Genomic DNA, 27,913 nt, shown 5'->3' with positions numbered 1-27,913 from the left:
GCCTGTACCTTACTAACCGCCTGTCCTGGCCGCATCTCCGTACATCACTTTGTCGTTCAAGCCTTGATGCACAGTCGAGGCCACTGCTAGTATGAACACGGAGCCCATGGCCCGCTCTGCAGAGTGCCCCACCACCGGCATCTAATGAAGTCTCGCGTCACAAGTACAATCAAAGCAATTGGCGAAACGTCCAGGGAGTCGTCTGCTTTGGCGAGTCGTCTGTCACGACTTCACAAGGCGCCGGTGGTGGCGCTTTCCCGCTATCGGTCACCGCGCCTGTTTGTTGTAAAAGGCTCTGAAATTTCCAAAGGCGAAGGGAGAGGAATACAATAGGCGAAACTTGGAAAGATTGGTTACTCTTATTATCCGTACTTGGCGAAAAGTTGGACAGTAGGGTGGAAATAGGGAACGGTCAGTACGGGACGAAGTGCTGGATTCTGAAGTGAGTGAAGATTTGTTTGCGTGGTAGTAGGCCGTACAAGAACACAATAATTCGCATGGGATTCGAATAAGGCACAATGTGTCCGCAACTTCGCTTTAACCCAAAAAAGTGACGGCAACATGATAATGCAACCAAGGCCGATAACAATGATTTCGCAAGCAGTTCAATGCGTCCAGTTCATTCCTTTCGAAAGTTTGACGCCCAATTCTTTCCGTCTGCTTATAAGTTCAATGGGCTCATCGTGTAAGAATAACTCTTGATTTAACCGAGCCTATTTGCCTCTCAACTTGAATAAAATTGTTATTTGTTTAGTTCTATCAATTTGAGAGCACTTCTACGAGAAGAAACCGAAAAATTACAAAGAATAATGCGACTTTCTTGTGTGATACCAATATTATCACGGCTAGAGACGAACGGGCTGGTATCATCAGCATATAGTGCAATACATACATCACTTTCCATGTGAGCTATATCTTTCACACATATTGTTACGACTAAAGGCTAGCAGCAGAAAACGAATTGAAGAACACGAGCAGCGACCACGCTCCTTTTGAAAGAACACGAAGTTGGCGCGTCGGCTCTTGCGATCTTTGAATAAAGAGGTCGTTTTTGTTTCTTTAATCCTGGTCCTGCGTCATGTTTTTTGACGTCGTGGCGCTGGTGGAAGTGGTGGACTTCAACGCCTGATGCTCGGGATTCCTCTGCGAAACGGCACTTCGAATCCGAAAGCACAACCAGTTTCGGCCGTGGATGCTCCTTTGCCCCGCTACATTCGCCGACAGCGCGGTCTCAGCCCCGATCCTCCTTCTGATGCAATGTCAACGGCAGGCGCTGCAGGTAACTGTTGAGCACCCTCGGATTTCCGAGACCTTCCATGGTGATGCTTTTGAGGACGTCGAGGATTGGCTCAAAAAGTGTGAGAGAGTCGCCAGGGCGAATCGTTGGGCCTCGAAACAGTAACGCGTACTCCGCCCTGGCAGACAGCGCTCGTACGTGCTGCGGGAACGGGGAAGGCACGCTGTCTTCCTGGGATAAATTTCGGCAGCAACATTTGGATACCTTCGTTAATAATGATCGTCGCGATTCGGCGCAGCAACTCATCGAATCGCGTATACAAAAACGGAATAGCGTCGTCATGTTTGCGGAGGACATGAACCGCCTCTTTCACCGAGCTGACCCCGCGGTGCCTGAAACAAAGAAAATGCGACATTTGATGCGAAGCGTGAAGGATAAACTGTTCGCCGGTCTTCTTCGCAACCCGCCGACAACTGTTGTGGAGTTCACTAGGGAGGCTACTACGACCGAGCAAGCACTTCAACAATGGTGCCGCCAGTACGACCGACCCAGCAACGCTTTGATCAGCGCGTCTGCACTGACCGCCGACAGTGAGTGTCCCATGCGTGAGCTCATCCGCGAGATCGTTCGGGAGGAGCTTCGCAACGTTGTGGTGAATCCGCAAGATCCTGCGGTGGCTTCTGTCGCAGAGGTTGTACGGCCGGAAATCAGGCAAGAGGTGTTCTTTGCCCGAATCGCTCCTACACCAGCCGTCTATAAACTACGCGTCGACCTTCCGTCATCTAACCTCAGCGCCGCACAGCTCGCGGTCCTTGCCTCGTCCTTACAACGAGTCGTTAACCCCTCCCTACCAACCGCCGCCGTTGCCGACCCCGCAGCTTAATGCGTCCGTGGAAGCGCCGTCCTGCTACCCTTCGCCGAGTACTCCAACTTGGTCGCAAAGGCCATCCATTAGTCGACCGCTTGTTCGCAAGACTGACTTGTGGCGCTCCGTCGACCGACGTCTACTTTGCAGCCATTGCGGGGAAGCATTCCATATTTACCGTTTTCGCACGTATCGTGACCTTGGATACCAGACCTTTGCAACCACCTTGCCTCGCGCCCGTTGGGACAACCGACGCGACACCAGCGTATCCACGCCAGCGCATCCATTCGCCCCACCGTGTGGTCGATCCCGATCTCCGTCACGCGCACCGAGCACTTCACCACACCGCCGCAGTTGCGCCGACGTAGTCGGGCGCAGGTCCCCTAGTCCTCCTCGGGGAAACTAAAAGCAGCGACCGCTGAGGGGAAGGTGGCCGCCCGTCGAGATGCTACAACACCGCAACGCCATCCGCATGACCGGACGATACGACGTTGCCGACTCCAATGAAAATTACTAGCGCCGATTTTGCCATTTACATAGACGGACGGCCAGTGACAGCGCTGGTAGATACTGGCGCGGATTTCTCTATCATAAGTCAAAAACTCGGCAATTGTCTTTAGAAAGTCAAGACTTCGTAGACATAAGAACTGCGGGAGGCCAGCTGATGACGCCCAGTGGCAAAGTTACCGCTGGAATTATTATCGGTACCTCGGCCTTCGCTGCTACTTTTTCGTTTTGCCGGAGTGCTGCAAAGACCTGAACTTGGGATTGGATTTTCTGCGTGAATGGGGCGCCGTTATAAACATTGCGGACAGGTCGGTCACGTTTAGCATTGGCCCAGGTTCAGTTGAACTCTCTACAGAGCAGCGACGTCCACCTCTACGTGTTGCCGATGACGACGTGACCATCCCACCCCGCCTAAGCTACCTTCTGTCGGTGACATGCGACATACCGAGGGACATAAACGGTGTCACCGAAGAAATTCCGGCGCTGTTATTCAGCCATGGCGTATCAATTGCAAGAAGCGTCGTCAGCATTAACCGTGGACGCACAGAAGTTCTCGTAACGAACTTTAGCCATGACACTCGCACACACTCGCGTACGTCGAATAGTTCTGTCAGGTCACAGATTGCTTGACTGTAGGGCAAGGTGGTTCCACCAGCCTGCCTCCCGTGCCTCCAGATCCATCTATCGATGCTGGCCCAAGCTGGCTGCCTGCGCAGAAACAAAACCTCGTGGACCTTGTGCACCAGTTTCAAGACAGCTTTTGTCCACATCGAGAGCTGGTCAATACGCCGTTGACAAAACATCGAATTATCACTGATGATACAGCCGGCCCCAACGGCAGAACCCGTATCGGGTGGCCCCACGGGAACGCGAAGCCTTAGAAAGTCAAGTGAAAAGAATGCTTGAAGACGACGTTATTCATCCGTCGAAGAGTCCTTGGGCGTCGCCACTGGCGTTAGTCAAAAGAAAGGATGGCAGCTTACGTTTCTGTCTTGATTACCGCAAGCTAAATCAGATCACCAAGAAAGGTGTGTACCCGCTACCTCGTATAGATGATTCCCTCGATAAACTGCGACATGCGTCGATAGATTTAAAGAGCGGGTGCTGGCAAATGAAAGTTGACGAGAGACACCGAGAAAAAAACTGCATTTGTGACACCTGACGGTCTCTATGAAATTAAGGTACTTCCCTTCGGCTTTTGCTCCACATCGGCAACATTTCAGCGGCTAATGGACACAGTTCTCTCAGGCCTCAAGTGGCAAACATGTTTAGTTTACTTGGGCGACGTGATCGTACTTTCTGGAAGTTTTGACGAGCACCTGGAGTGACTTCAGGCGATTTTTCAAGCCATCCGATCTGCCGGTCTCACGCTGAATCGATAAAAATGCCACTTTGGCTTTGAAGAGCTTCTCTTCCTCGGTAATGTGGTCAGCAAAAAAGGTGTACGACCCCGACAAAATAGCTGCCATTGCAAATTCTCAAGCTCCATCTGACAAAAAAGTAGTTAGACGATTTTGAGGGCTGTGCGCCTATTACCAACGCTTCATTCGGAATATGTCCCAAATCGCCTCACCGTTGACACGCCTCAGCAGGGAAAACGTCGCATCCTTATGGGGTAAAGAACAGCAACAAGTGTTCAACAAGCTGCGGCAACGCCTTCAAAGCCCCCAGTCCTCGGACACATTGACGAAAACGCCCTGACAGCGGTTCACACCGACGCCAGCAATGTCTGCTTAGAAGCAGTACTCGGGCAATGGCAAGATAGCACTGGACGAGTATAAGCTTATGCAAGCAGAACCCTTTCCCATACGGAAGTGAATCAATCCACCACGGAAAAAGAGTGCCTTGCGGTGGTGTGGGCCGTTATGAAATTTCGCCGGTATTTGTGCAACCGCTTCTTTAATGTCGCCAGTGACCACCACTCCCTCCTTTGGCTGATGAACTTGAAAGATCCAAATGGATGATTCGCGCGCTGGAGCCTTAAGCTTCAAGAATTCGACATGGTTATTGTGTATAAATCAGAAAAGCGGCATACGGATGCCGATTGCCTGTCTCGCGCCCCATTCGAATCTGCCAATGCAGAAGATCACGACGATACAGCCTTTGTCGGAGTTGTCAACACAGCTACAATCGCACTGCAGCAACGCCACGACCCGGTATTGGAACCCATTATTCGTTTCTTGGAGAGTCGCACTTCCGTTGTCCCAAGACTTTTTGCAAGAGGACTACCATTATTTTGCTTGCATAATGACGTCCTATAAACGGCAAACTTCTCTCCGAGCGGAAACACCTACTTACTCGTCGTCTCAACACCTCTCAGTAGTGAAGTATTACAGGCATACCATGATGAAGCAACATCCGGTCATTTGGGCTACACACGAACGCTGTGTGGGTGAGGCAAAAATACTATTAGCCAAGGCTTACGGCTACCGTTCAACAATACGTACGGACATGCCTTGAATACCAACGGCGAAAAGTGCCATAAGTCAAACCAGCAGACTTCCTCCATTCTGTTAAATTGCCCGAAACACCATTTGCTCGAGTCGGAATGGATCTTTTAGGCTCATTCCCAACTTCTGCTGCGGGTCACAGATGGATAATCATAGCCGCAGACTACCTCACTCGCTACGCCGAAACCGAAGCTTTGTATAGCAGCACGGCAAGTGAAGCTGCCCGATTTTTTATAGAGAATGTCGTACTGAGGCGCGGCGCTCCAGCAATAGTATTAACTGACCGGGGAAATGCATGTACAGGCGAGCTAATCGACACAGTATTAAGACTGTGGAACAGCTCACCGCCGAATAACGGCGTATCATCCGCAAACGAATGGACAGACAGATTGCCTGAATAATACGCTCGTGGATATGCTCTCCATGTACGTGGATGTGGAGTACAAGAACTGGGATGAAATATTGCCGTATGTCACCTTCGCATACAACACGGCTCAGCAAGAGACAACACGAATGATACCGTTCCGTCTCCTACATGGTCGGGAAGTCACAGCTATACTAGATTCGATGCTGATACATGAATGCGAAGACATCGAAACTGATGCTCAAGACTTCGCTCAGCATGCTGAAGAAGCGCGACAACTTGCTCGCATACGAATTCATAGGCAGCAAGATTACGACTCGAAACGCTATTATCTTCGTCACCGACCAGTCTCCTACGAGTGCGGACAGAGAGTTCGGGTTTGGACTCCCATTCACCGTCGTGGTCTTTCGGAGAAATTTCTAAGGTGCTACTTCGGGCCGTGTAATGTTCTTCAGCGGCCCGCTGATGTCAATTATGAGGTTGTTCCCGATAGTCCTCATTGCTCATGGCGTCGACGGCATCTACGGGAGGTTGTGCACGTGTTCCGGATGAAGCCCTATTTGTCCGAGTGAATGCACTGCACCGCAAGCGTGTCCTGGTCCTGTTGCCGTGACGATAAAGCTCGGGAAGATGCTTTCTAGTAGGAGGCGCTAATGTCACGATTTAAGGGTAGCAACAAAAGAAAATAAATTGAAGGACACGAGCAGCGACCACGCACTTTTTGTAAGATGTTGGCGCGTCGGCTTTTGCGGTCTTTGAATACAGAGCTGGTTTTGTTTCTATCAACTCAATCCTGAGTCCTGTTTCTTTCTTTTTTTTTTTTTTGACGTCGTGACAATATATTAAATAAAACCGGGCCTAGAACACGGCCCCGTGGCACTCCTGAATCAATTCATTGATACGAACAGCAGTAGTTTTCAATACTGACACATTGCGCTTGCCACGACATATTGGATCGAAACAACGAGTTCTCCACATCACGGATGCCGTATCCGTTCTGTTTATTTTTCAGTATGTTATGATTTACACAATCAAATGCCTTACTATAGTCAATGTAAATACCCAATGTCAGCTTTCCAACATCGAAATTAACTATTACTTTCTTTTGATATAACAGTGGGCAACAGAATTGTTGTTTTCTTCGTGTAGTTGGTAATTCATAAAAAGGTATATCAATAGTTGGCCGAAAACTACCACGTTATCCTTACCCTTCGAATCTTATAACGCGCCTAAGCATATCTCCAACCATTTACTACATATTATCTGGCGTCAAGTTAGCTAATTTCAAGGTTCCAACATGGTTTGCTAAATGATTTCTCCACCGCTACACAGATTGCAATAACCTATCATTCAATAGATGTCGCATTAAATGCAACCAGTGAAACTGACCTAGCGTTCCTTGATATCAGAAAGGCTTTCAGGCTTTCGATACTAAAAGAGGCCCATACAACGCGAGCCGTGACCATATTTTTAATATGAATTTATGTGGAATCATGAGCTTTCTTTAGGAACCCTTATGATCATGAGTGATGATGAAGACTCACCATGTGGGTTTTAGTTCTTTTGAGGAGGGTGGAGATTTGTTTTTCTCGGACGGACGGACGGACGGACGGACGGACGGACGGACGGACGGACGGACGGACGGACGGATGGACGGACAGACAGACAGACAGACAGACAGACAGACAGACAGACAGACAGACGGACGGACCGACGGACGGACGGACAGACGGACAGAAGGACGGATGGACATGAACCAGTCACTTTGTTCTGCATAATTGTCATCCACGCATGTTTACTGCAAATTAAAGAATACGTGCTTTACCTCGGCTTCAAATCCTGTCATGTGGCGGAATAAATGAGCCGCGTTCACCAAGTTGAAGTGGCTCAACGGAATGATCTTCGGCGTGCCCGTGGACCCCTGTAAATATAAACAGGACGATGCAAAGACTACCACATTCATAGTGCCAAGTAGTTTACATGGTCCAGGGGTCCAATAACGTATAATTATTCCAATGTGCTTTTATTCCAACCTCCCGATGAATAAATTACGCAACGGCGGACGCAAAAATCGGGCGGTGACCCGCAGCGCAGCCTCCTAAAGCCATTCAAGCGCTCTCTTAATTTATAGGAAGTCACTTCTCTTCGCTTTCGAAAGGAGCATAGCCACCACTGAGTGGTTTTTCGCTTGTAATTGGCTACCAGAAGGCGAGGAGCACGCTCAAGTGGACAGGGTTCCGATGGGGCCAAGCCAGCGCATTGAAAATAGATAACTGTACGAAGAGGGGCGTTCCGCGTCTGCGATTGGTCCACTTTCCCTTAGTTGGTTTGCGGTGGCTGGTCGAAAATCGCCCTGGCGTGCATCCGGAGGTTAAGAATGCCTCTAAAACGAACCCTCAGCAAGGAAGAGTTGGCCGAGCGAGGTCGTAAACGCGCCGAAACTGCTCGAAAGCATTGCATGGCCACGCAAAACACTTTATTATACGCCAATAAACCCACGCTCTCCGGCAGGTGTGAGTAGCCAGTGCCTGAGCGATCGACGGCAGCCATCTTTTTATTTTTTTTGAACGGGGAAGTCTGCGGCTATTCAGAAAAAAAAAACAGTTTTGTTCGGCATAATAATGCATCTTTAAGGCGCACAGCTCACCTTTACGCGGGGAGATTTCGCGGTTTTGTGACGTCGCTGCCGCTCGAAATGTTTTGATCAATAGCAGAGGGCTAATGGCGAAAAGGTGTCGAATGAAAAATAACTGCTTCTCTTTTGTTCGGGTTCAATCATGCATAATCAGTGAACACACGACATATCAGATTGGCAGCTGTCGCGGTTTTCCTGACATCGCATGACAGGCAGGGGAAGTAGGGTTGGTCCAAAAAAGTTTTTCACCAATCGCGGAGGCCTGACTTCAGAACTGGAAGAGAAAAGTTTAGTTATTAGTTACAGTGTTAGTTACAGTGTTAGTTACAGAAATACTGTTAATATGAGCACTTCTCAAATAGAGCCTATGAACATAACAGTTTTTAATCGGCATTCTGACAAACTGACGGCTTATTGCTATATTAGACGTCAGAAATGCCACGCTGACGGAAGCAAAGCGATTACAAATAATATATTAAAAACTTGAGGAACGACATTTCGCGGCTGAGATAAAACATACTAAATTTTTTTGCGAGTAACACCTTCACTGAGCAAATAGGATAGACTGACGGCACATGACTTGCAGCGCTACATTACATTTCAAGGCACTGACACATCGTGGCGCGACAAATTTTAATACCTTTTGTAGTTACTTTGCCTTATTATTCTAGTAATTAAGTACTGGTTTAGGATATAATCGGGTATGTCACAATGTGAATGCGATTACATTTAAGGCCGGACAGGCCGCCATTGGAATATGAACCTGGCAACGTTTAACGCTAGAACGTTATCTAGTGAGGCGTGTCGAGCAGTGCTATTGGACGAATTAGATGGCAGTAAATGGGATATAATAGGGCTCAGTGAAGTTAGGAGGCCAAAGGAAGTATATACAGTGCTGAAAAGCGGGCACGTCCTGTGCTACCGGGGCTTAGCGGAGAGACTAGAACTAGGAGCCGGATTCCTGATTAATAAGAATATAGCTGGTAACATACAACATACAGGTATTCTATAGCATTAACGAGAGGGTGGCAGGTCTTGTTGTGAAACTTAATAAGAGCTACAAAATGAAGGTTGTAGAGGTCTACGCCCCTACATCCAGTCATGATGACCAGGAAGTCGAAAGCTTCTATGAAGACGTGGAATCGGCGATGGGTAGAGTGAAAATAAAATACACTATACTGATGGGCGACTCCAATGCCAAAGTAGACAAGAAGCAGGCTGGAGACAAGGCAGTGGGGGAATATGGCATAGGCTCTAGGAATAGCAGAGGAGACTTATTAGTTGAGCTTTCCGAACAAATAAATATGCGGATAGGAGCCCGAATGGGTAGAGTAGAAATGAAATAGGCCTTAAACTCTGCGCTAACTCTGGCATCATAAAAGATGTGGGCGTGCTCGGCAAGGTGCGCTGCAGTGACCATTTCGCTGCTCAAGCCTAGACTTGAGCAGCGAACGGAAGAAACTGGTACATAAGAAGCCGATCAATGAGTTAGCGGTAAGAGGGAAAATAGAGGAATTCCAGATCAAGCTACAGAACAAGTATTCGGCTTTAACTCAGGAAGAGGACCTTAGTGCTGAAGATGTGAACGACAACCTTATGGGCATCATTAAGGAGTGTGCAATAGAAGTCGCTGGTAACTCCATTGGACAGGATGCGAGTAAGCTATCGCAGGATACGAAAGATCTGATCAAGAAACGCGAATGTATGAAAGCCTCTAACCCTACAGCTAGAATAGAACTGGCAGAACTTTCGAAGTTAATCAACAAGCGTAAGGCAGCTGACATAAGGAAGTATAATATGAATAGAATTGAACATGCTCTCAAGAACGGAGGAAGCCTAGAAGCAGTGAAGTAGAAACTAGGAATTGGCAAGAATCAGATGCATGCGTTATGAGACAAAGCCGACAATAACATTACTAATGTGGATGAGATAGTTTAAGTGGCTGAGGAGTTATATAGAGATTTATACAGTACCAGTGGCACCCACGACGATAATGGAAGAGAGAATAGTCTAGAGGAATTCGAAATCCCACAGGTAACGCCGGAAGAAGTAAAGATAGCCTTGGGAGCTATACAAAGGGGGAAGGCAGCTGGGGAGGATCAGATAACAGCAGATTTGTGGAAGGATGGTGGGCAGATTGTTCTAGAGAGACTGGCCCCCCTGTATACACATGTCTCATGACCTCGAGCGTACCAGAATCTTGGAAGAACGCTAACATAATCCTAATCCATAAGAAAGGGGACGCCAAAGACTTGAGAAATTATAGACCGATCAGTATACTATCAGTTTCCTATAAACGGTTTACTAAGGTAATCCCAAATAGAATCAGGAACGCTTTAGACTTCTGTCAAGCAAAGGGTGCGGCAGGATTCCGTAAAGGCTACTCTACAACAAATCATATTCACAGTATCAATCAGGTGATAGAGAAATGGGCGGAATATAACCAACCCTTATATATAGCTTTCATTGATTACGAGAAAGCGCTTCATTCTGTGGAAACCTCAGCAGTCATGGAGGCATTACGGAATGAGGGTGTAGACGAGCCGTATGTATAGCTATAGGTATCTATAGCGGCTCCATAGCCACCGTACTCTTCAACAAAAAAGCAACAAAATTCCAATAAAGAAAGGCGTCAGGCAGGGAGATACGATCTCTCCAATGCTGTTCAGAGCGTGTTTACAGAAGGTATTCAGAGACCTGCATTGGGAATAATTTGGGATAAGAGTCAATAGAAAATACCTTAGTAACTTCAGATTCGCTGATGATGATGGGCTGGGGTGCGCTTGGCAGGCATTCTCAGATCATGAACAGCAGGTTGTAATTATCCCTCAAGAGAAAATGTATCACAGCAGTGTCTTACCAGTACTCACCTACGCCGCAGAAACCTGGAGGCTTACGAAAAGGGTTCTACTTAAATTGAGGACGACGCAACGAGCTATGGAAAGAAGAATGATGGGTGTAACGTTAACGGATATGAAAAGAGCAGATTGGGTAAGGGGAACAAACGCGAGTTAATGATATCTTAGTTGAAATCAAGAAAAAGAAATGGGGGGGGGCATGGGCAGGACATGTAATGAGGAGGGAAGATAAGCGATGGTCATTAAAGGTTACGCACTGGATTCCAAGGGAAGGGAAGCGTTGCAGGGGGTGGCAGAAGGGTTAGGTTAGGTTTGCTGAACGTTTTCCTAAACTAAACGTTTTCGGCTGGTGGACCAGCTTTCGTCAGAGTACAGTGGTCCACCAGGCGAAACGTTTAGTAACTAAGTATTCCAAAAAGTTTGTCATCTTTTTCCTGTGTATGTTACGTCGGGTCCTGCGTGCTGAACTTTGAAGAAACCCCCTATATAAAGATATATATTTCTTTGACCGTTTGCGTGTTAGCTTGGATCACTGGGATAAGGTATTTCATAGTCAACTGGGTAGCGAATCGGGCTGCTGTAGTGATGGAATGGGGTTCAAAACCAACCTCCGGATGAAATTGGTTTAATGGATATGTGGCACTGAGTGTGTGCCGCTGTTCAGAGGCACTCATCTAGCAAAGCAAAAGGCAATGCTGGCTACCAGCATTAGGCGAATCACGGCGATGCTGGGCTTACGCATGGTGGAATTCTTCGTGATATAATCCGTCGGTGAGATTTCTCGCGCTGTTTGGTGAGGATGCCGGAAGAAAATGAGTCTTTTCTAACGAAGTTTTGCACTTGAACTATTGGAAATATGACGCAAGAGGTGCGCTGGTTACGGAATGTCGAAGTTCCTACGAGGCGCACAATAAGAAATTGCCCGGCTTTGCCAGTGCTACACAGGAAATGCTGCACAGGAATGCCTACAGAAAAGAAGAATGGACATTTCGCATGGACATCACCCTCTGTGAGTGAAACCATACAAGTTACATTAAAAGTGAGTGTTAGAAGAAGTACTATGCTGTAGCCAAATTTAAAAAGTCTTACTCATTGAGTCATGTTACTGCTTCACTCTCGCTACTGAAGGGAGGACTTACACAAGGAGAAACTTGTAGTGCTGGATATTAGTTTGATTCTGAAGAACAAACCAATGCCTGATCTCGGCGAGTCTGTCCGTGATAAGCAGCGAGACCGGTAGAGCTTGATTATGATTTGTCTGCATCTGAGTCAGCCATGAGCTATACATTTACAGAGTGAGCTTGAGTGAGTTCAGTGTATCTTGCGTGCCAATGGCGGCATGTAACCGCAATGCCAATTTCTATCGCACATATTATTGTTTCGCTTCGTCTGCGGTACTGCGGATATTGTCACTCTATTATAAATCATAATTCTGCCGGTCTACTTCACTGTCGTAGTATTGGAGTAAAGACTGGGTCAAGAAGTATTTTATATTACTTTTAACCTGCAGTGTTAGCACTCCGAGGCAAAATTTTATTTTAAATACCTTAATTCATTCAAGCGCTCTGAGCATGGGCGCGCGCCAGCCCTGACCGAATTAAGTCTGCAACCTAGACGCAGTAACAATGAAAGCAGGTGAATTCCGGATGGCGCTTGCAAGCAAACATGGAGCTTTACAAAAGAAACATGAAGGTAACGTAAAAGTAATTGATTAAACCCTAAGTAGGCTTATTCGAGAAGCAGCAGTTGAAGTGCCAGGTAAGGCAACTAGTAGTCCCAATTAACAAAGGATCTCACAACGAAACTAATAAGAATGGAAATGTCATAGTAGATCAGATAGAATTGCCTGAATTGTCAAAATTGATCGACAGGAAGAATGTAAGGGGTATTTGAAATTAAAATATCGAAAAGATTGAGGAAGCAGTAAACAATTGCCGCAGCATGAAAGCAGAAGAAATCTTGGCGTAGAACAAGACAAGTTATATGCAATGAAAGATAAGCAGGTTAATTTCACCATCGATTTTGATGATGTAATAAATGCAGGAGAATTATTCTATATTGACTTGTACAGTAACGAGAGCAGAACAGCTGCCTTCATTCCAAGTACTGATGAACAGGATACAGCGGCTCCTTCTGTAACTAGCGCTGAAATTATAAAGCCCTTGCAAGATATCACCTGGGGAAAAGCCGCGGGAGAAGATGGATTAACAGTTGATTTAGTCAGAGATGGAGGACACAATTTACTTTAAAAGCTTGCGGCCCTTTATAGGCAATGCTTCACGCCTTCGAGTGTATCAAAGAGCTGGAAGAAGGCCAAAAGCATGCTAATTACTATGGCAGGAGACAGAGGAAATGAAAAATAATTGGCCCATTAGCTTGCTTTCAATATTGTGTAATGCATCGCCCAAGATAACGTACAATCGAGTCAGGGCGCCACTTTACTTGAATCCACCAAGACAACGTACTTACATGAGGAAGGTGTATTCGAAAATGGACCACATCTATGTCATCAATCGCCTAATCAAGAAATCTGTACAATGCAATCAACCTCTCTGATGGCTTTCAAAAAATCTGTTAAAACTAACCCGCCGAAGATGACGAGGCCGCCTTTGACGAATATCAGTCCTCCTATCGACACCCTGGCTACCCTTTCTGAGGCACCTTATCCCTGTTTATAACATTATTACCACGTGTGCATCTTCATCTGTCTGCCCCCTTAATAATTGAAGATTATGAAAAGGCATTTGATTCAGTGGAGATACCAGGGGTCACAGGGTCAATACGCAATCAAAGAGTACAAGAGGAATGGGTGAGTATCTTGGGAAATATCTAGAAAGATATCCCCGCTACTTTGGTTCTTCACAGGGTAAGTAGAAAGTTACCTATCAAATAATGGGTCAGGCCAGGATAGACAATCTCTCCAATGTAATTCACTGCATGTTTAGGAGTATTTAATCTTTCAGACTGGGACGGCGTAGTTGGGAAGATAAACGACGAACATCTTATTAAGCTTCAGTTTGCGGATGATATTGTCCTGTTCAGCAGCACTAAAAAAGGAATACAACAAATGATTGAGGACCTTAACTAACAAAGTGTAACTGTGACCGCGAATATTAAGATGCAGAAGACAAATACAATGTTCAATAACCTGGCAAGGGAACAAGAATTCAGGATCGCCAGAGAGCCTCAAGAGTTTGTACCGAAGTCGGTTTATCTAGATGAGTTACTCACAGGGGCCCTCATCATGAAAAAGAAATTCACACAATTAAAATGGGCTCGAGTGCATGCGGCATGTATTCCCCAATACTTACTGGGAGCTTGCCACTGTTGTCGAAAAGTGTGAAATCATTGCATTCCACTGGTGCTCACATATGTGGCAGAAATTTAACAGAGAAGGTTGGGAACAAGTGAGAGACCGCGAATAGAGCGTTGGAACGAAAAATGTTCAGGGTAACGTTAAGAGACCGCAACAAAGCGGTTTGGGATCAGAGCCAAACAGGAAAAGCTGTTATTCTAGTTTAACTTTTAAAAATGCAGCTGGACAGGCCATGTAATGCGTAGGGCAAATGACCGGTGGTCCATTAGAGGGGGTGCAGCGCCCGCCGACGCAGCAACGAGGGGACGCTATGGCCGGCGCTCTGAACTGGCGCCTCGGTGCCGGCTGCGAAGGAAGAGTAAGGTTGGCAGCCCACGCTCGAGGCACCAATCTCGGCGCGCGCCGTTCTGGAAGCCGACAACGCTCGCCGCCTTCGCCCTTCTTCCGAAGTGAATGTACGGAATGACAGCAGGGCTCATTGGCCGCCATCACGTCCTCCTAAAAGAGCTAAAGTATTGGTACCAAGGGGAGGAAACTGTAACCTAGGACGGCAAAAAAATCTACACGGGGTGATGAAATGAGGCAATTCGCAGGAGCAAGTTTTAATCAGCTAGCGGAGGGCAAGAGTAATTGGAGATCGCAGGGAATGGCATTTGCTCGGCAACGGAAGTGGACTTCAATATAGGATCATGATAATGCTGCTGCTGCTGCTGCTGCTGCTGCTGCTTGCTGCTTGCTGCTGCTGCTTGCTGCTGCTGCTTGCTGCTGCTTGCTGCTGCTTGCTGCTGCTGCTGCTGCTTGCTGCTGCTGCTGCTGCTTGCTGCTGCTTGCTGCTGCTGCAGCTGCTGCTGCTGCTGCTGCTTGCTGCTGCTGCTGCTGCTTGCTGCTGCTGCTTGCTGCTGCTGCTTGCTGCTGCTGCTGCTGCTGCTGCTGCTGCTGCTGCTGCTGCTGCTGCTGCTGCTGCTGCTGCTGCTGCTGCTGCTGCTGCTGCTGCTGCTGCTGCTGCTGCTGCTGCTGCTGCTGCTGCTGCTGCTGCTGCTGCTGCTGCTGCTGCTGCTGCTGCTGCTGCTGCTGCTGCTGCTGCTGCTGCTGCTGCTGCTGCTGCTGCTGCTGCTGCTGCTGCTGCTGCTGCTGCTGCTGCTGCTGCTGCTGCTGCTGCTGCTGCTGCTGCTGCTGCTGCTGCTGCTGCTGCTGCTGCTGCTGCTGCTGCTGCTGCTGCTGCTGCTGCTGCTGCTGCTGCTGCTGCTGCTGCTGCTGCTGCTGCTGCTGCTGCTGCTGCTGCTGCTGCTGCTGCTGCTGCTGCTGCTGCTGCTGCTGCTGCTGCTGCTGCTGCTGCTGCTGCTGCTGCTGCTGCTGCTGCTGCTGCTGCTGCTGCTGCTGCTGCTGCTGCTGCTGCTGCTGCTGCTGCTGCTGCTGCTGCTGCTGCTGCTGCTGCTGCTGCTGCTGCTGCTGCTGCTGCTGCTGCTGCTGCTGCTGCTGCTGCTGCTGCTGCTGCTGCTGCTGCTGCTGCTGCTGCTGCTGCTGCTGCTGCTGCTGCTGCTGCTGCTGCTGCTGCTGCTGCTGCTGCTGCTGCTGCTGCTGCTGCTGCTGCTGCTGCTGCTGCTGCTGCTGCTGCTGCTGCTGCTGCTGCTGCTGCTGCTGCTGCTGCTGCTGCTGCTGCTGCTGCTGCTGCTGCTGCTGCTGCTGCTGCTGCTGCTGCTGCTGCTGCTGCTGCTGCTGCTGCTGCTGCTGCTGCTGCTGCTGCTGCTGCTGCTGCTGCTGCTGCTGCTGCTGCTGCTGCTGCTGCTGCTGCTGCTGCTGCTGCTGCTGCTGCTGCTGCTGCTGCTGCTGCTGCTGCTGCTGCTGCTGCTGCTGCTGCTGCTGCTGCTGCTGCTGCTGCTGCTGCTGCTGCTGCTGCTGCTGCTGCTGCTGCTGCTGCTGCTGCTGCTGCTGCTGCTGCTGCTGCTGCTGCTGCTGCTGCTGCTGCTGCTGCTGCTGCTGCTGCTGCTGCTGCTGCTGCTGCTGCTGCTGCTGCTGCTGCTGCTGCTGCTGCTGCTGCTGCTGCTGCTGCTGCTGCTGCTGCTGCTGCTGCTGCTGCTGCTGCTGCTGCTGCTGCTGCTGCTGCTGCTGCTGCTGCTGCTGCTGCTGCTGCTGCTGCTGCTGCTGCTGCTGCTGCTGCTGCTGCTGCTGCTGCTGCTGCTGCTGCTGCTGCTGCTGCTGCTGCTGCTGCTGCTGCTGCTGCTGCTGCTGCTGCTGCTGCTGCTGCTGCTGCTGCTGCTGCTGCTGCTGCTGCTGCTGCTGCTGCTGCTGCTGCTGCTGCTGCTGCTGCTGCTGCTGCTGCTGCTGCTGCTGCTGCTGCTGCTGCTGCTGCTGCTGCTGCTGCTGCTGCTGCTGCTGCTGCTGCTGCTGCTGCTGCTGCTGCTGCTGCTGCTGCTGCTGCTGCTGCTGCTGCTGCTGCTGCTGCTGCTGCTGCTGCTGCTGCTGCTGCTGCTGCTGCTGCTGCTGCTGCTGCTGCTGCTGCTGCTGCTGCTGCTGCTGCTGCTGCTGCTGCTGCTGCTGCTGCTGCTGCTGCTGCTGCTGCTGCTGCTGCTGCTGCTGCTGCTGCTGCTGCTGCTGCTGCTGCTGCTGCTGCTGCTGCTGCTGCTGCTGCTGCTGCTGCTGCTGCTGCTGCTGCTGCTGCTGCTGCTGCTGCTGCTGCTGCTGCTGCTGCTGCTGCTGCTGCTGCTGCTGCTGCTGCTGCTGCTGCTGCTGCTGCTGCTGCTGCTGCTGCTGCTGCTGCTGCTGCTGCTGCTGCTGCTGCTGCTGCTGCTGCTGCTGCTGCTGCTGCTGCTGCTGCTGCTGCTGCTGCTGCTGCTGCTGCTGCTGCTGCTGCTGCTGCTGCTGCTGCTGCTGCTGCTGCTGCTGCTGCTGCTGCTGCTGCTGCTGCTGCTGCTGCTGCTGCTGCTGCTGCTGCTGCTGCTGCTGCTGCTGCTGCTGCTGCTGCTGCTGCTGCTGCTGCTGCTGCTGCTGCTGCTGCTGCTGCTGCTGCTGCTGCTGCTGCTGCTGCTGCTGCTGCTGCTGCTGCTGCTGCTGCTGCTGCTGCTGCTGCTGCTGCTGCTGCTGCTGCTGCTGCTGCTGCTGCTGCTGCTGCTGCTGCTGCTGCTGCTGCTGCTGCTGCTGCTGCTGCTGCTGCTGCTGCTGCTGCTGCTGCTGCTGCTGCTGCTGCTGCTGCTGCTGCTGCTGCTGCTGCTGCTGCTGCTGCTGCTGCTGCTGCTGCTGCTGCTGCTGCTGCTGCTGCTGCTGCTGCTGCTGCTGCTGCTGCTGCTGCTGCTGCTGCTGCTGCTGCTGCTGCTGCTGCTGCTGCTGCTGCTGCTGCTGCTGCTGCTGCTGCTGCTGCTGCTGCTGCTGCTGCTGCTGCTGCTGCTGCTGCTGCTGCTGCTGCTGCTGCTGCTGCTGCTGCTGCTGCTGCTGCTGCTGCTGCTGCTGCTGCTGCTGCTGCTGCTGCTGCTGCTGCTGCTGCTGCTGCTGCTGCTGCTGCTGCTGCTGCTGCTGCTGCTGCTGCTGCTGCTGCTGCTGCTGCTGCTGCTGCTGCTGCTGCTGCTGCTGCTGCTGCTGCTGCTGCTGCTGCTGCTGCTGCTGCTGCTGCTGCTGCTGCTGCTGCTGCTGCTGCTGCTGCTGCTGCTGCTGCTGCTGCTGCTGCTGCTGCTGCTGCTGCTGCTGCTGCTGCTGCTGCTGCTGCTGCTGCTGCTGCTGCTGCTGCTGCTGCTGCTGCTGCTGCTGCTGCTGCTGCTGCTGCTGCTGCTGCTGCTGCTGCTGCTGCTGCTGCTGCTGCTGCTGCTGCTGCTGCTGCTGCTGCTGCTGCTGCTGCTGCTGCTGCTGCTGCTGCTGCTGCTGCTGCTGCTGCTGCTGCTGCTGCTGCTGCTGCTGCTGCTGCTGCTGCTGCTGCTGCTGCTGCTGCTGCTGCTGCTGCTGATGATGATGATGATGATGATGATGATGATGATGAAGTCTTACGCCAACGGATCATTACTCACCGAAGAGTGGAGCATACAGGCCACCGAGTGGAGGTCTGGACTAACGCTTCTCAGCCGCCATGTTCGGCCCTGGCCCAAAGAAAGCAGCTCCGAGAAACAGATCACGCCCCTGGACAGGTCATAAAAAATTATCTGTAAACTAAACAAGCCATACACAGGAATGAAGTAATACTTCCGCATTCTGCGCACATCAAGGTCGGTTAGTTTATCTTTATAATTACTGCAGCCAAAATTAAATGTACCTTACGGTGAGGAGTCCGACAGCTTGCAATTAATCTTATAAGTACATATAATTTCTTGCAATTACAGTGAACATGTGAGTCTGAAAAGTGCACACAGCCAAGGCTTCTGAGAATGCCGCAGCCCGTTGGCAGACCGTCGAATGTTATGCCATCACGAAGCTTGGTTTAGATTATTATAGAAGTAGCTGACTGCTCATTAAGGCTTAGTTTCAGCAGAAGGTATTTATTCTGCCGTGTCCACCCCGTTCCAAAGCAAATGTGGCATATTCTCTGGATAAGTCTCACTATTTTTGTTCGGTATTATCAACTGTTCTTATGTCATGTCGCGCACTCCAATCGTGAAGTAAAATGCGCCAACATCTACGAATACGCCAGCTGAATTAGTCAGCGCAGTCGGTCCTTGTCGGTCCGGTTCTGAATGTCTCGCTTTTAGCGGCACCTCTGTATAAAAAGGATGCTCCTGTAATGTGATTAAGCGTGACATCCATCGATGGTTCCCAGCAAGTAAGACACTGAAAACAGACCAAACTCGTACTAAGTTCACCTAACAATGAAAACTATTTTCCTTGGCGCAGGTATAGATGCGTCTGTGTGGCTTTGCTGCCGCTGTCAAAAAGGAGTGCTATTTTCAATCGTGAAATAAATCATGCATGTGGCAGGATGCCTTTCTGAAAATTTCATTTTTTGTGCTTTTCTTCTCGTGCCATTTTATATATTCCTGGTGCAAAGCGCGTTTACACGTGCGCTAAATACAACAGAACCGCCTTAGTTGTTAGCTCAGTGCTGTGTATGTCTATTCACTCGTCCGTGTTTAATGTGCTGAGAAACATCGATACAATAGCACCCGACTGGCCTAACGCTCAAACTTTGTGATCATCTCCTCCAGTATTTATATTCTTATATTTTTGTGGATTTTTGTCAAATTCTCTCTCTCTTTAGATCATTGACCAGTGGATAAAAGCACCATGGCTCTAAACGTGTCAGTGTGGTGGCGATAACTGGCAAGGAAGGCAGAAATGTACGCGATAAGTATATTGACGCTAAATATAGCCTTGTGTGGAAGTCACTAGTAAGGAACTGCGTTATTCCAGCCGAGCTCGGGCTACTACCACGACGATCAAGCTGTGCTGCTCGTGATGATACATACAGACAAAGAACATCCACAATGGACCATTATATGTGGAGACGATCAAGGTAAACGTCAGGCATGTGTTGCGCTCACACTAATTCCCTGTTGCTGTGGAAGCGGCCGCCTGGCCGCGCGGAAGTATTACGAAATGCGTCGAGTATCTGGTTTTAGGCGAGAGACATGCACTATCTCGGTCCCACGGCTAGGGTAATCGGGCGGCGTTGTAAGGGGTCAGACGCGCTAATTGACACGTGATGTCTCCGCAATGACCGTGTAAGCTCCAATAAAATGCGTGAGAAATTTTTCGCATAAGCCAGGAACGCACACAGGAGTCCAGACAAGAACTTTGTGGCCAGGAGAAAAAGTCACAGCGCGGTGGGTCGAGTCGTAACGAAACTTGCGAGCGTCGTGGAAGATGCCGGTGTTAAGGCTTGCGAGGTAACGCCAGTCCATGAAGCGACACAGAAACTGTTCCAAGAAAGGAGCTGCTGGAGGTACAGAAGCCGAAAGAGACGATAGATCAAGAACGAAACTTGGTGAACGGCCTAATACGATGAAAAAAGGCGCAAAGTCGGTGGTACGTTGCGTAGCCGTGTTATAGGCGAACGTCACGAAGGGCAGGATTGCATCCCAGTTCGTGTCGTCTGGGCGAATGTACATCGCAATCATGTCGGAGAGCATACGATGAAAACGCTCTGTCAAGCCATTAGTCTGCTGATGGTAACTGGAAGTCGTCTTCTGAATTGGGTTAGAGGCGCGCACAACTTCGGTAAGAATAGAAAAGAGGAAGACTCTGCTGTGATCACAGAGAAGAACGCGCGGAACACAATGGCGTAAGAAAGTGTTGTGTAGAAAGAAATCGGCGACTTCAGCAGCAGTCTGCGATGGTAAAGATGCTGTCTCCACGTAGTGCGTTAGATGGTCTACGGCTGTTACAATCCAACAATTGCCATTGGAGGTCGTGGGAAGAGAACCGTACAAGTCTGCTCTTAAGACTTCGAAATGCGAAGCGCTACAATGCAGAGGTTGTACAACGGCTTTTACAACGAATGCAGTATGCAACGTGCTTCGCAACGGTTGAAGATAGGCCAGGCCAGAAGCAGCGACTTCGTATTCTGTTGTAAATCTTATAGTAGCCTAGACGACCGGCCGTTGGATGATCGTGAAAGTCTTTGAGCACGTGACATTGCAGAGAACGTGGTATGACCGGAACCCATGTGTTGCCATCGACGTGATATATGTAGCTATCTAGAGCTCCATTGTCCAGCTTGCATTGATTCAGTTGTAGACGAAGTCGGGGGTTCGGAGTTGACGAATAACCTTCCGTGCGTTTGAGCATAGTTCGGCAGTACGGGTCGATACGTTGGTGAGACACAAGGACAGATGGGCTGTCGGGTCTTAGCCAATCGAGGGTAGTGATGGGTAAATGCGATGAAGAGGACTCGGAAAGTATGCTAGTACAGAGAGGTGATGGTGAATCGTTGAGACTCGGCAGAGGACAGGGAGATAGAGCATCAGCGTCTGGATGCTTATTTCCAGCCCTGTAGGTGACATCGAAATCGTACTCCTGAAGGGGAAGCATCGAGCGACCAAAGCGACCCAATAAATTCGTTAGTGATGAAAGCCAGCTGTTATGGCCGCTAACGACTGTAAAATGGCGACCGTGAAAATATGTGCAACATTTTGCACTGCCCAAACAACAGGAAGGCACTCCTGCTCGGCTATGGTGTAATTCTTCTCTGCAGTGGTTAGTGTACGGCTTGCGTAAGCAATTACTCGTTCGCGGAAGGTGTTGTCACGTTAAACTAGAATGGCTCCGAGACCAGGACTGCAAACGTCAGTGTGGAGGATCATGGGCGCGGTCGGATTGAAGTGGCACAGTACTGGGTCCGACGTTAAGGCGTGTTTCAAAGCCAGGAAAGCATGTTCAGATTCGGCGGACCAAGCGAAGGGCGCATTACTGGCGAGGAGTTGATGGACCGGGGACGCAACCGCAGCGAAGTTGGGTATGAAGCGCCGGAAGTAAGAAGCAACTCCGAGAAAACTGCGCAGGTCTTTTTCCCGCAGCGGAGGGCGCAATTCGAAGACGGTAGCAAGCATCTCATAGTCTGGGTCGAACGCCTTCTTTGCTAAGTGGCCAAGAACTTTGATAGTCTTGCTGGCAAAACTTTATTTTTTTTGTGTTAAGCTGCGGGCCAGCGTTTTCAAGACAGGTAAGGAGTCCATGAAGACGCACCAAATGTTGTAAAACCATGGTTGAAAACATTACAATGCCGTCGAGATAGCGCAGACAGGTTTTCCACTTTAAACCACGGAAGACATTATCGATCATGCTTTTGAAGGGGGCAGGCGCATCGCAGAGTTCAAAAGGCATCACATTGAACTCGTAGAGCCCATCAGAGGTAGCAAAGACCCTTTCTTCTTTGTCGGATTCAGACATCGGTATTTGCCAATAGCCTGAATAAAGGTCGAATCTAGAAAAATATTCGGCGCCGTGGTACGAATCTGGTGCATCGTCGATCCGTGGCAGGGAGCAAACATCTTCGCACGTGATTTTGTTCAGCGCACGGTAATCAACGCAAAAACGCGCTTAGGTGTCTTTCTTCTGCGTTAGAACCACTGCAGAGGGCTATGGACTCGAGAGAGGTCGTATGATATTTCGGCTAAGCATGACTGATACGTTTTCCTCGATGACTTTGCGCTCTGTAAGAGACACGTGATGTGGGCGCCGCTGAATAATGCGGAATCTATCAGTCTGTATGCGGTGAGTAGCGGCTCTAGTCTTACCGAAGACGGCCAATTCGTCGTCGAACAAGGAACAGTCTTTATTCAGTAGTGCGTGGAGCTCTTGACTCTGGGCGGGCGTTAGGTCAGGGCTCATCGTTGCCAACAATGGTGCGGAAGTGGCCTTACTTGGTGGCAATCTTCACTCGGGAGGCATTGTCGAAAGTCTGACAATTGCAACTGGATGAGTGCCGACAGCGCAAGTGACAGTTGATCTACGAAACAACAATTGGAGTTCGGCAGTTTGTTTTGAGGCGGTAAGCAATGCAGACGCCTCATAGAAGCGAATAAGGCCAGGGGTAATCAGAATCCCTCGAGACAGGCCATGGCCGTAGAGTAGAATGTGTACGTCGTCATCCAGAATGTTGCAGGAGTTGACACGTATAATATCTTCTTTAGATCACCGAAAACCGTAATCGGAAGAGGTGGTTTGAGGAATGCGTTCTTCGTGGTTAGGAAGAGGATTGCCGGTGGCATCATGTTATATGAGGCGCTGACGACAAGAAATAGAAGCGGACGCAGAAGATAAGAAGTCCCACCACAAGATGAGCTCGTGGGTACACTCACGAAACACCGTAGGAACAATGTGTTGACGAATTTCGTCTATAAACACACGAACAGTACACGGCGCGATTGCCCAAATAATAGAGTTGGTCGCTGCACAAAGGGAAGGGCCGGTGTAAGGTGTGGTAACTTTTCTGTGACGGGAACAAAAGTCAGCACGAATAATCGAAAAGGCAGCGCCTGTATCAATTATAGCTTCCACGCAGACACCTTCTACAAACAGTCAAAACAAGTTGGACGGTCGCTCCGAAGGAGTTGTAGGCTGTCCAGTGGATGCAGTTTCCGCTCCAAAATCTGCATCGGAGTGTTTTCCAAGAGGGCGTTCATGACATGAGAAGCGGGTCGGAGAGGCGACACCGAACGACGACGTGGAGATGGCGATCTGCGGCTGCCTTCACGAGAATTCAGAGGCATCTCAGAAGGGTACAAAGGAGAAGGTGACCGCCGATAAGAGGAGTGGTAACACGTGCACTGGTAGCCCAATGCTGGATCGACGCTTGTAAGTTCCTCGGGAGCGTAGCTACGTTGCTTATCCTTTGACACCTTCGACGAAATCGGGAGATGTGCCTTCGATAGCCACAGTAGTAGCAAATGGGTCTCGAAAGGCGCGGAGTGGACTTGTGACGCTGTGCACGAGCTGGCGCTGACACCGAAGCTACGGGGGGGGAGGGGGGGGTGGTTTCTTGTTGTAGGCAGATGGGCGGTAATGGCTGGAGAGTGCGCCGCAACGTCGGCATACGTTGGTGCTTGATGACTGCAGGGGCCATCGAAGCACGGTTACGCGACGCGGACGTGATCTCTTGCCGAATGATGTCGCGAAAGCCGGTCGGTGGAGAAGGGATGGTTCTTTGCGGAGCGCAGGAAGAGCACCGCCCGCGAAGCTCTTCGCGGACAATGTTGAGGATAAGCATGCGTATGTCCATAGTCGAAGGGAGACGAATGTCGGATTTGTCGTTGCATAGCCGAAGAGACTGGAGCTCCTCAAGTCGCTAGCAAGTAGTTATGGCATCCTGGATATGGTAGCAGCATTTTGCGTAGCAAGGGCCTTGAAGGCGGAGGTGTTTATACTTTTATTAATGTGGCGTGTTCGGTCGCTCTTGAACATAGTGGCGTTCACACGCTTGCACAATACAAGCGCATCCTCAATGTATGAAATGTACGATTCCCCAGCGAATTGGATTCGCTCACCGAGCTTCTTAGCGACCTCAGCGGGAACACCTGGGACGCCAAAATTCTGCCGAAGCTGTTGCGTGAGCGTCGCCCAGTCTAGAAGATCCGGCTCATGATTCCAAAACCAGGTTTTCGAGACATCGGACAGGTACAATGGGACGTTCCGTAATTTCCGTGAACTGTCCTAGTTGTGGAAGTCGCTTACGAAGTCCTAGTTTTTGAGCCAGTCCTCTACGTCATTCCCGCGTAGACCAGAGAAGACTTGGGGGTCGCGCTCGCGGCTGTTGATGGTCACGACGGAAGGCGAAGGCTGCAGTGGAGCAGCGGCCTCAGATGTGCCTGGATTCGCCGAAGCGAGGATGTCCCGTGCTGTTACGCGGCGATCCAAGCAGAATTCCAGTGAGAACGTGCGAGAGGTCTTGGGGAACGAAAAGCACCGTCCACCACTTCTAAGCAACCGTTTTATTCGAGCGAGCTCATGCTACTACCACGAGGATCAAGCTGTGCTGCTAGTGATGATATATGCAGATGAAAAACATGTACAATGAATGATGATGTGTAGAGATGATGAAGCTGAAAGTGAGGCATGTGTATCGCTCCCACTGGGTATTTGATCACACTTTGATAACTGGGTCAGTCGTCACACTTCAACATGCATAAATATCGCCTATAAGCTATAAAGCATTTTGTTATTATTACCTGTTTCGCAATCGTCACCAGCATAACGACTGAGAACGACATTTATAATGCGATTAGCATTCTTTGGGAAGTGCACCAAGTTTCTCATATGTTTGTATCTAGTCTCGTTCAAGCAAACTGGGCTCACTGCGCGTGTGTCAATGGGTAGGTGCAGCTCTTATGCACCGCTTTCGCTCCCACTTGGTTCACTGGGTATGTTCCACTGGGTATGTGTCGCTTTTCAGAGAACTCATTTCACGCTAACATGAGTCACTGCGTGTGTTCCACTGGGTATGTACCGCCTTCTCTATCAGACATATTTTGTTTAATTTCTCCGGTTGCGGGAGCAATTTTACCTCATGTTATATAATGCCTCAAAGCAAGAGACTGCTTTCACCGAGCATCGACAGCGTCTTGTGTCAGCACCACTTTTGGCCCACTTTTACGAGGAGGTGGACACAGAAGTTCATACAGACGGCAGTAACGTTGGTGTTGGTGCGGCGCTTGTACAACAGCAGGAAGGTAGGGAAAGAGGGACCACCTACGCAAGTCGCACACTATCGTGTGCAGAGACCAACTACACCACCACGGAGAAAGAGTGTCTTGCCGTCATATGGGCGCTGGCCAAATTTCGAGCTTACCTCTACGGCCACCCATTCAAAGTTGTAACCGATCATCACTCGTTATGCTAGCATGCAAATCTGCTGGACTCTTGTAGACGACTGGCATGGTGGAGTCTACGTTTGGAGGAGTACGACGTCACCATCGTGCACAAGTCGCGCCGCTTACACGAAGACGCTGACGCACTCTCGCGCGCCCCTATCGACGCTACCGACCAATACAATGAGTACGATGGTGCTTTCCTTGTGGCCGTAAGCATTACTGATTTTTCCACACGGCAGCGCGCAGACGACGCATTACGGCCTATATTCGAAAATCTGGAAGGTCGAAACCCATAATTACCCCGGCATATCGCTCGAGGATTGTTGTCTTTTTGTTAACGACATGGTGTCTTGCATAAGAACTCCGCCTCCACCAACAAGACCTCCCTTTTGGCCGTTCCAGCAGACCTCCGTGCCGAGATTTCGTTTGCCTGTCATGACGCGCCTCCGTCTGGCCATTTGGGTTTTAAGCGAACGCTTGATAGAGTACGCAAATCCTAATACTGGCCTAAACTTTCCGAGTGTGTTAGGCAGTACGTCCTAGCCTGCCGTGAATTCCAGCACAGAAAGTCGCCAGCTATGAAGCCTGCGGGATTGCTGAATCCGATTTACCCACCTGGCAAACCTTTCGACCCCGTTTCCTCTATCATCTTCTGGCATCAGATGGATAATCGTCACCACATGCTATGTAACGCGGTATGCTGACACGAAGGCGTTGCCCCGAGGCTCAGCTTCCGAGTTTGTCCTGTTTTTCACACAAAACATTGTCCTACGGCATGGGGCCCCATCGCACGTCGTCACTGACCGAGGCAAAGCATTTACAGCCTTTCAGCCTTTTACAGCCTTCAAGCCTTTAACTAAGCTGCATGATCCATCGAAGGACAACTGCCTATCATCCGCAGAAGACCGGCTTGAGCGAACGACTGAACAAAACAATGACTGACATGCTGTCTAGGTACGTAGACGTATAGCACAAGATGTGGGACGAGATACTCCATTACGTAACGTTTACCTATCGCTCTGCTACGTAAGAAACAACTTGCTTCATGCCGTTTTACGTCGTTTACCGCCTGAAGTGCAGACTAAGTTAGAAGCAATGTGCCGTCCGACATCATGGATCACCTCGACCTCGCCCAAAATGCCGAACTTTTTGTGCTACGCGCGGAAGAAGCCCGTCAGCTTGCCCGAGTGCACATAAAGAAACAAGGGAGCATCGATGCGCACCGTTAAAATCTCAGCCATCGACAAGTCGAGCCTGGTGATCAAGTTTTGGTCTGGACTCCCGTACGCCGAAAAAAATCATTCGAGAAGCTTTTGAGTCGCTACTCCGGACGTTGCAGAGTGTTGCAGCGAATTAGTGACGTGAATTACGAAGTCCTTCCTGACGGAAGCCAGCCTCCCCGACGTCCACAACTGCAATCTGAGGTTGTGCAATTTGTGTGGTTGAAACCGTACTATAGCCCCGAATATTCGACGTTTTCAGCCGCTTGGGTTAGCTTTTATTGTTGCTCGTCCCTCAGTGCCTTGTGACTAGATCGCACATCGCAGTGATTGTGACTATAGCCTGTGTTCGTCCTATGCCATCTGGACGCTCTCACGTCAAGCCCATGTATGTTTTCTTTCTTTTTTCTTTGAAGAGGGGGTAATGCCACATGGTGTGGCACAGCAAGGGGACTTAAAGAGAAGAGAGCGAGGTTCGTCTCGGCATCGCGCGTCGACGCTTACGTTTCGTAAAGTGCAAACGCCTGGATCCTCATTCAACGTGTAAACTACAGCACGGTATACACGACAATATATATTCATACAAACTTGTGTCAATATATATGATGTCCCAAGTGTCATGTACCAAGGTTTAAAATATTCACATAGCACGGAGCTGCAAAGAACAACGGTAATATTGTTGGCCGTCGCTTCAGCACAATCAGATCATTTTCTTCAATCCGACTAATTGCATAATCTCTCTTAATTATTGAAGTTCTCAAATAATATACTTAGATGAAAAGTGTCAATGAAAAGGTTGTAGAATAACATGAAAAAGTCCCGTTACCGCTTTATGTAGCTCAATACGTGCTGTATAAAAGTGTTTTTCCGAGCGTGAAATAAACCCGCGAATACACGCAAATTTGGTGCGTGACTGGCGGCTCGAGACTCTTTCCGTGTATTGGTGGGCCTCTTGCACGCTCGGAAGAATACTTTTATGTAGTACGTATTGCGCTATAAAATGCTCTATCGAGAGTTCTTCATGTTGCTGTACAATTATTTTGATTGATACTTTTCATATAAGCGTAATATTTGAGAAGTGACTTAAGACTAATTATGTAATTAGGCGGAATGCAGAACATAATCTGATTATGTCGAAGGGATGGCAAACAACATTACCTCGGTTCACTCCAACTGTGGCATTTGCATATATTTAAATCTTGGTGCATGGTAGTCAGACAACCATGTATGGGCGTGGCA

The 27,913-nt window shown here is 49.8% G+C and overlaps 1 protein-coding gene across 2 annotated transcripts in view; it reads right to left on the bottom strand.

The window, feature by feature from the left end:
- The window catches only part of LOC142584685 (medium-chain acyl-CoA ligase ACSF2, mitochondrial-like), a 390,428-nt gene that overhangs the window by 202,045 nt on the left and 160,470 nt on the right, over positions 1–27,913 (bottom strand). For both annotated transcript variants that reach the window (XM_075694872.1, XM_075694874.1), the window contains 2 exons: positions 18,225–18,333; positions 7,249–7,344 (listed from right to left, as the gene is read on the bottom strand). In XM_075694872.1, the coding sequence (XP_075550987.1) occupies positions 7,249–7,344; positions 18,225–18,333 (205 nt within the window). The remainder of the gene's footprint in view (positions 1–7,248; positions 7,345–18,224; positions 18,334–27,913) is intronic.

This window comes from Dermacentor variabilis, chromosome 6 (assembly GCF_050947875.1).
Source record: "Dermacentor variabilis isolate Ectoservices chromosome 6, ASM5094787v1, whole genome shotgun sequence".
NCBI lineage: Eukaryota > Metazoa > Arthropoda > Arachnida > Ixodida > Ixodidae > Dermacentor > Dermacentor variabilis.
This window is presented reverse-complemented; position numbering and strand designations above follow the sequence as displayed.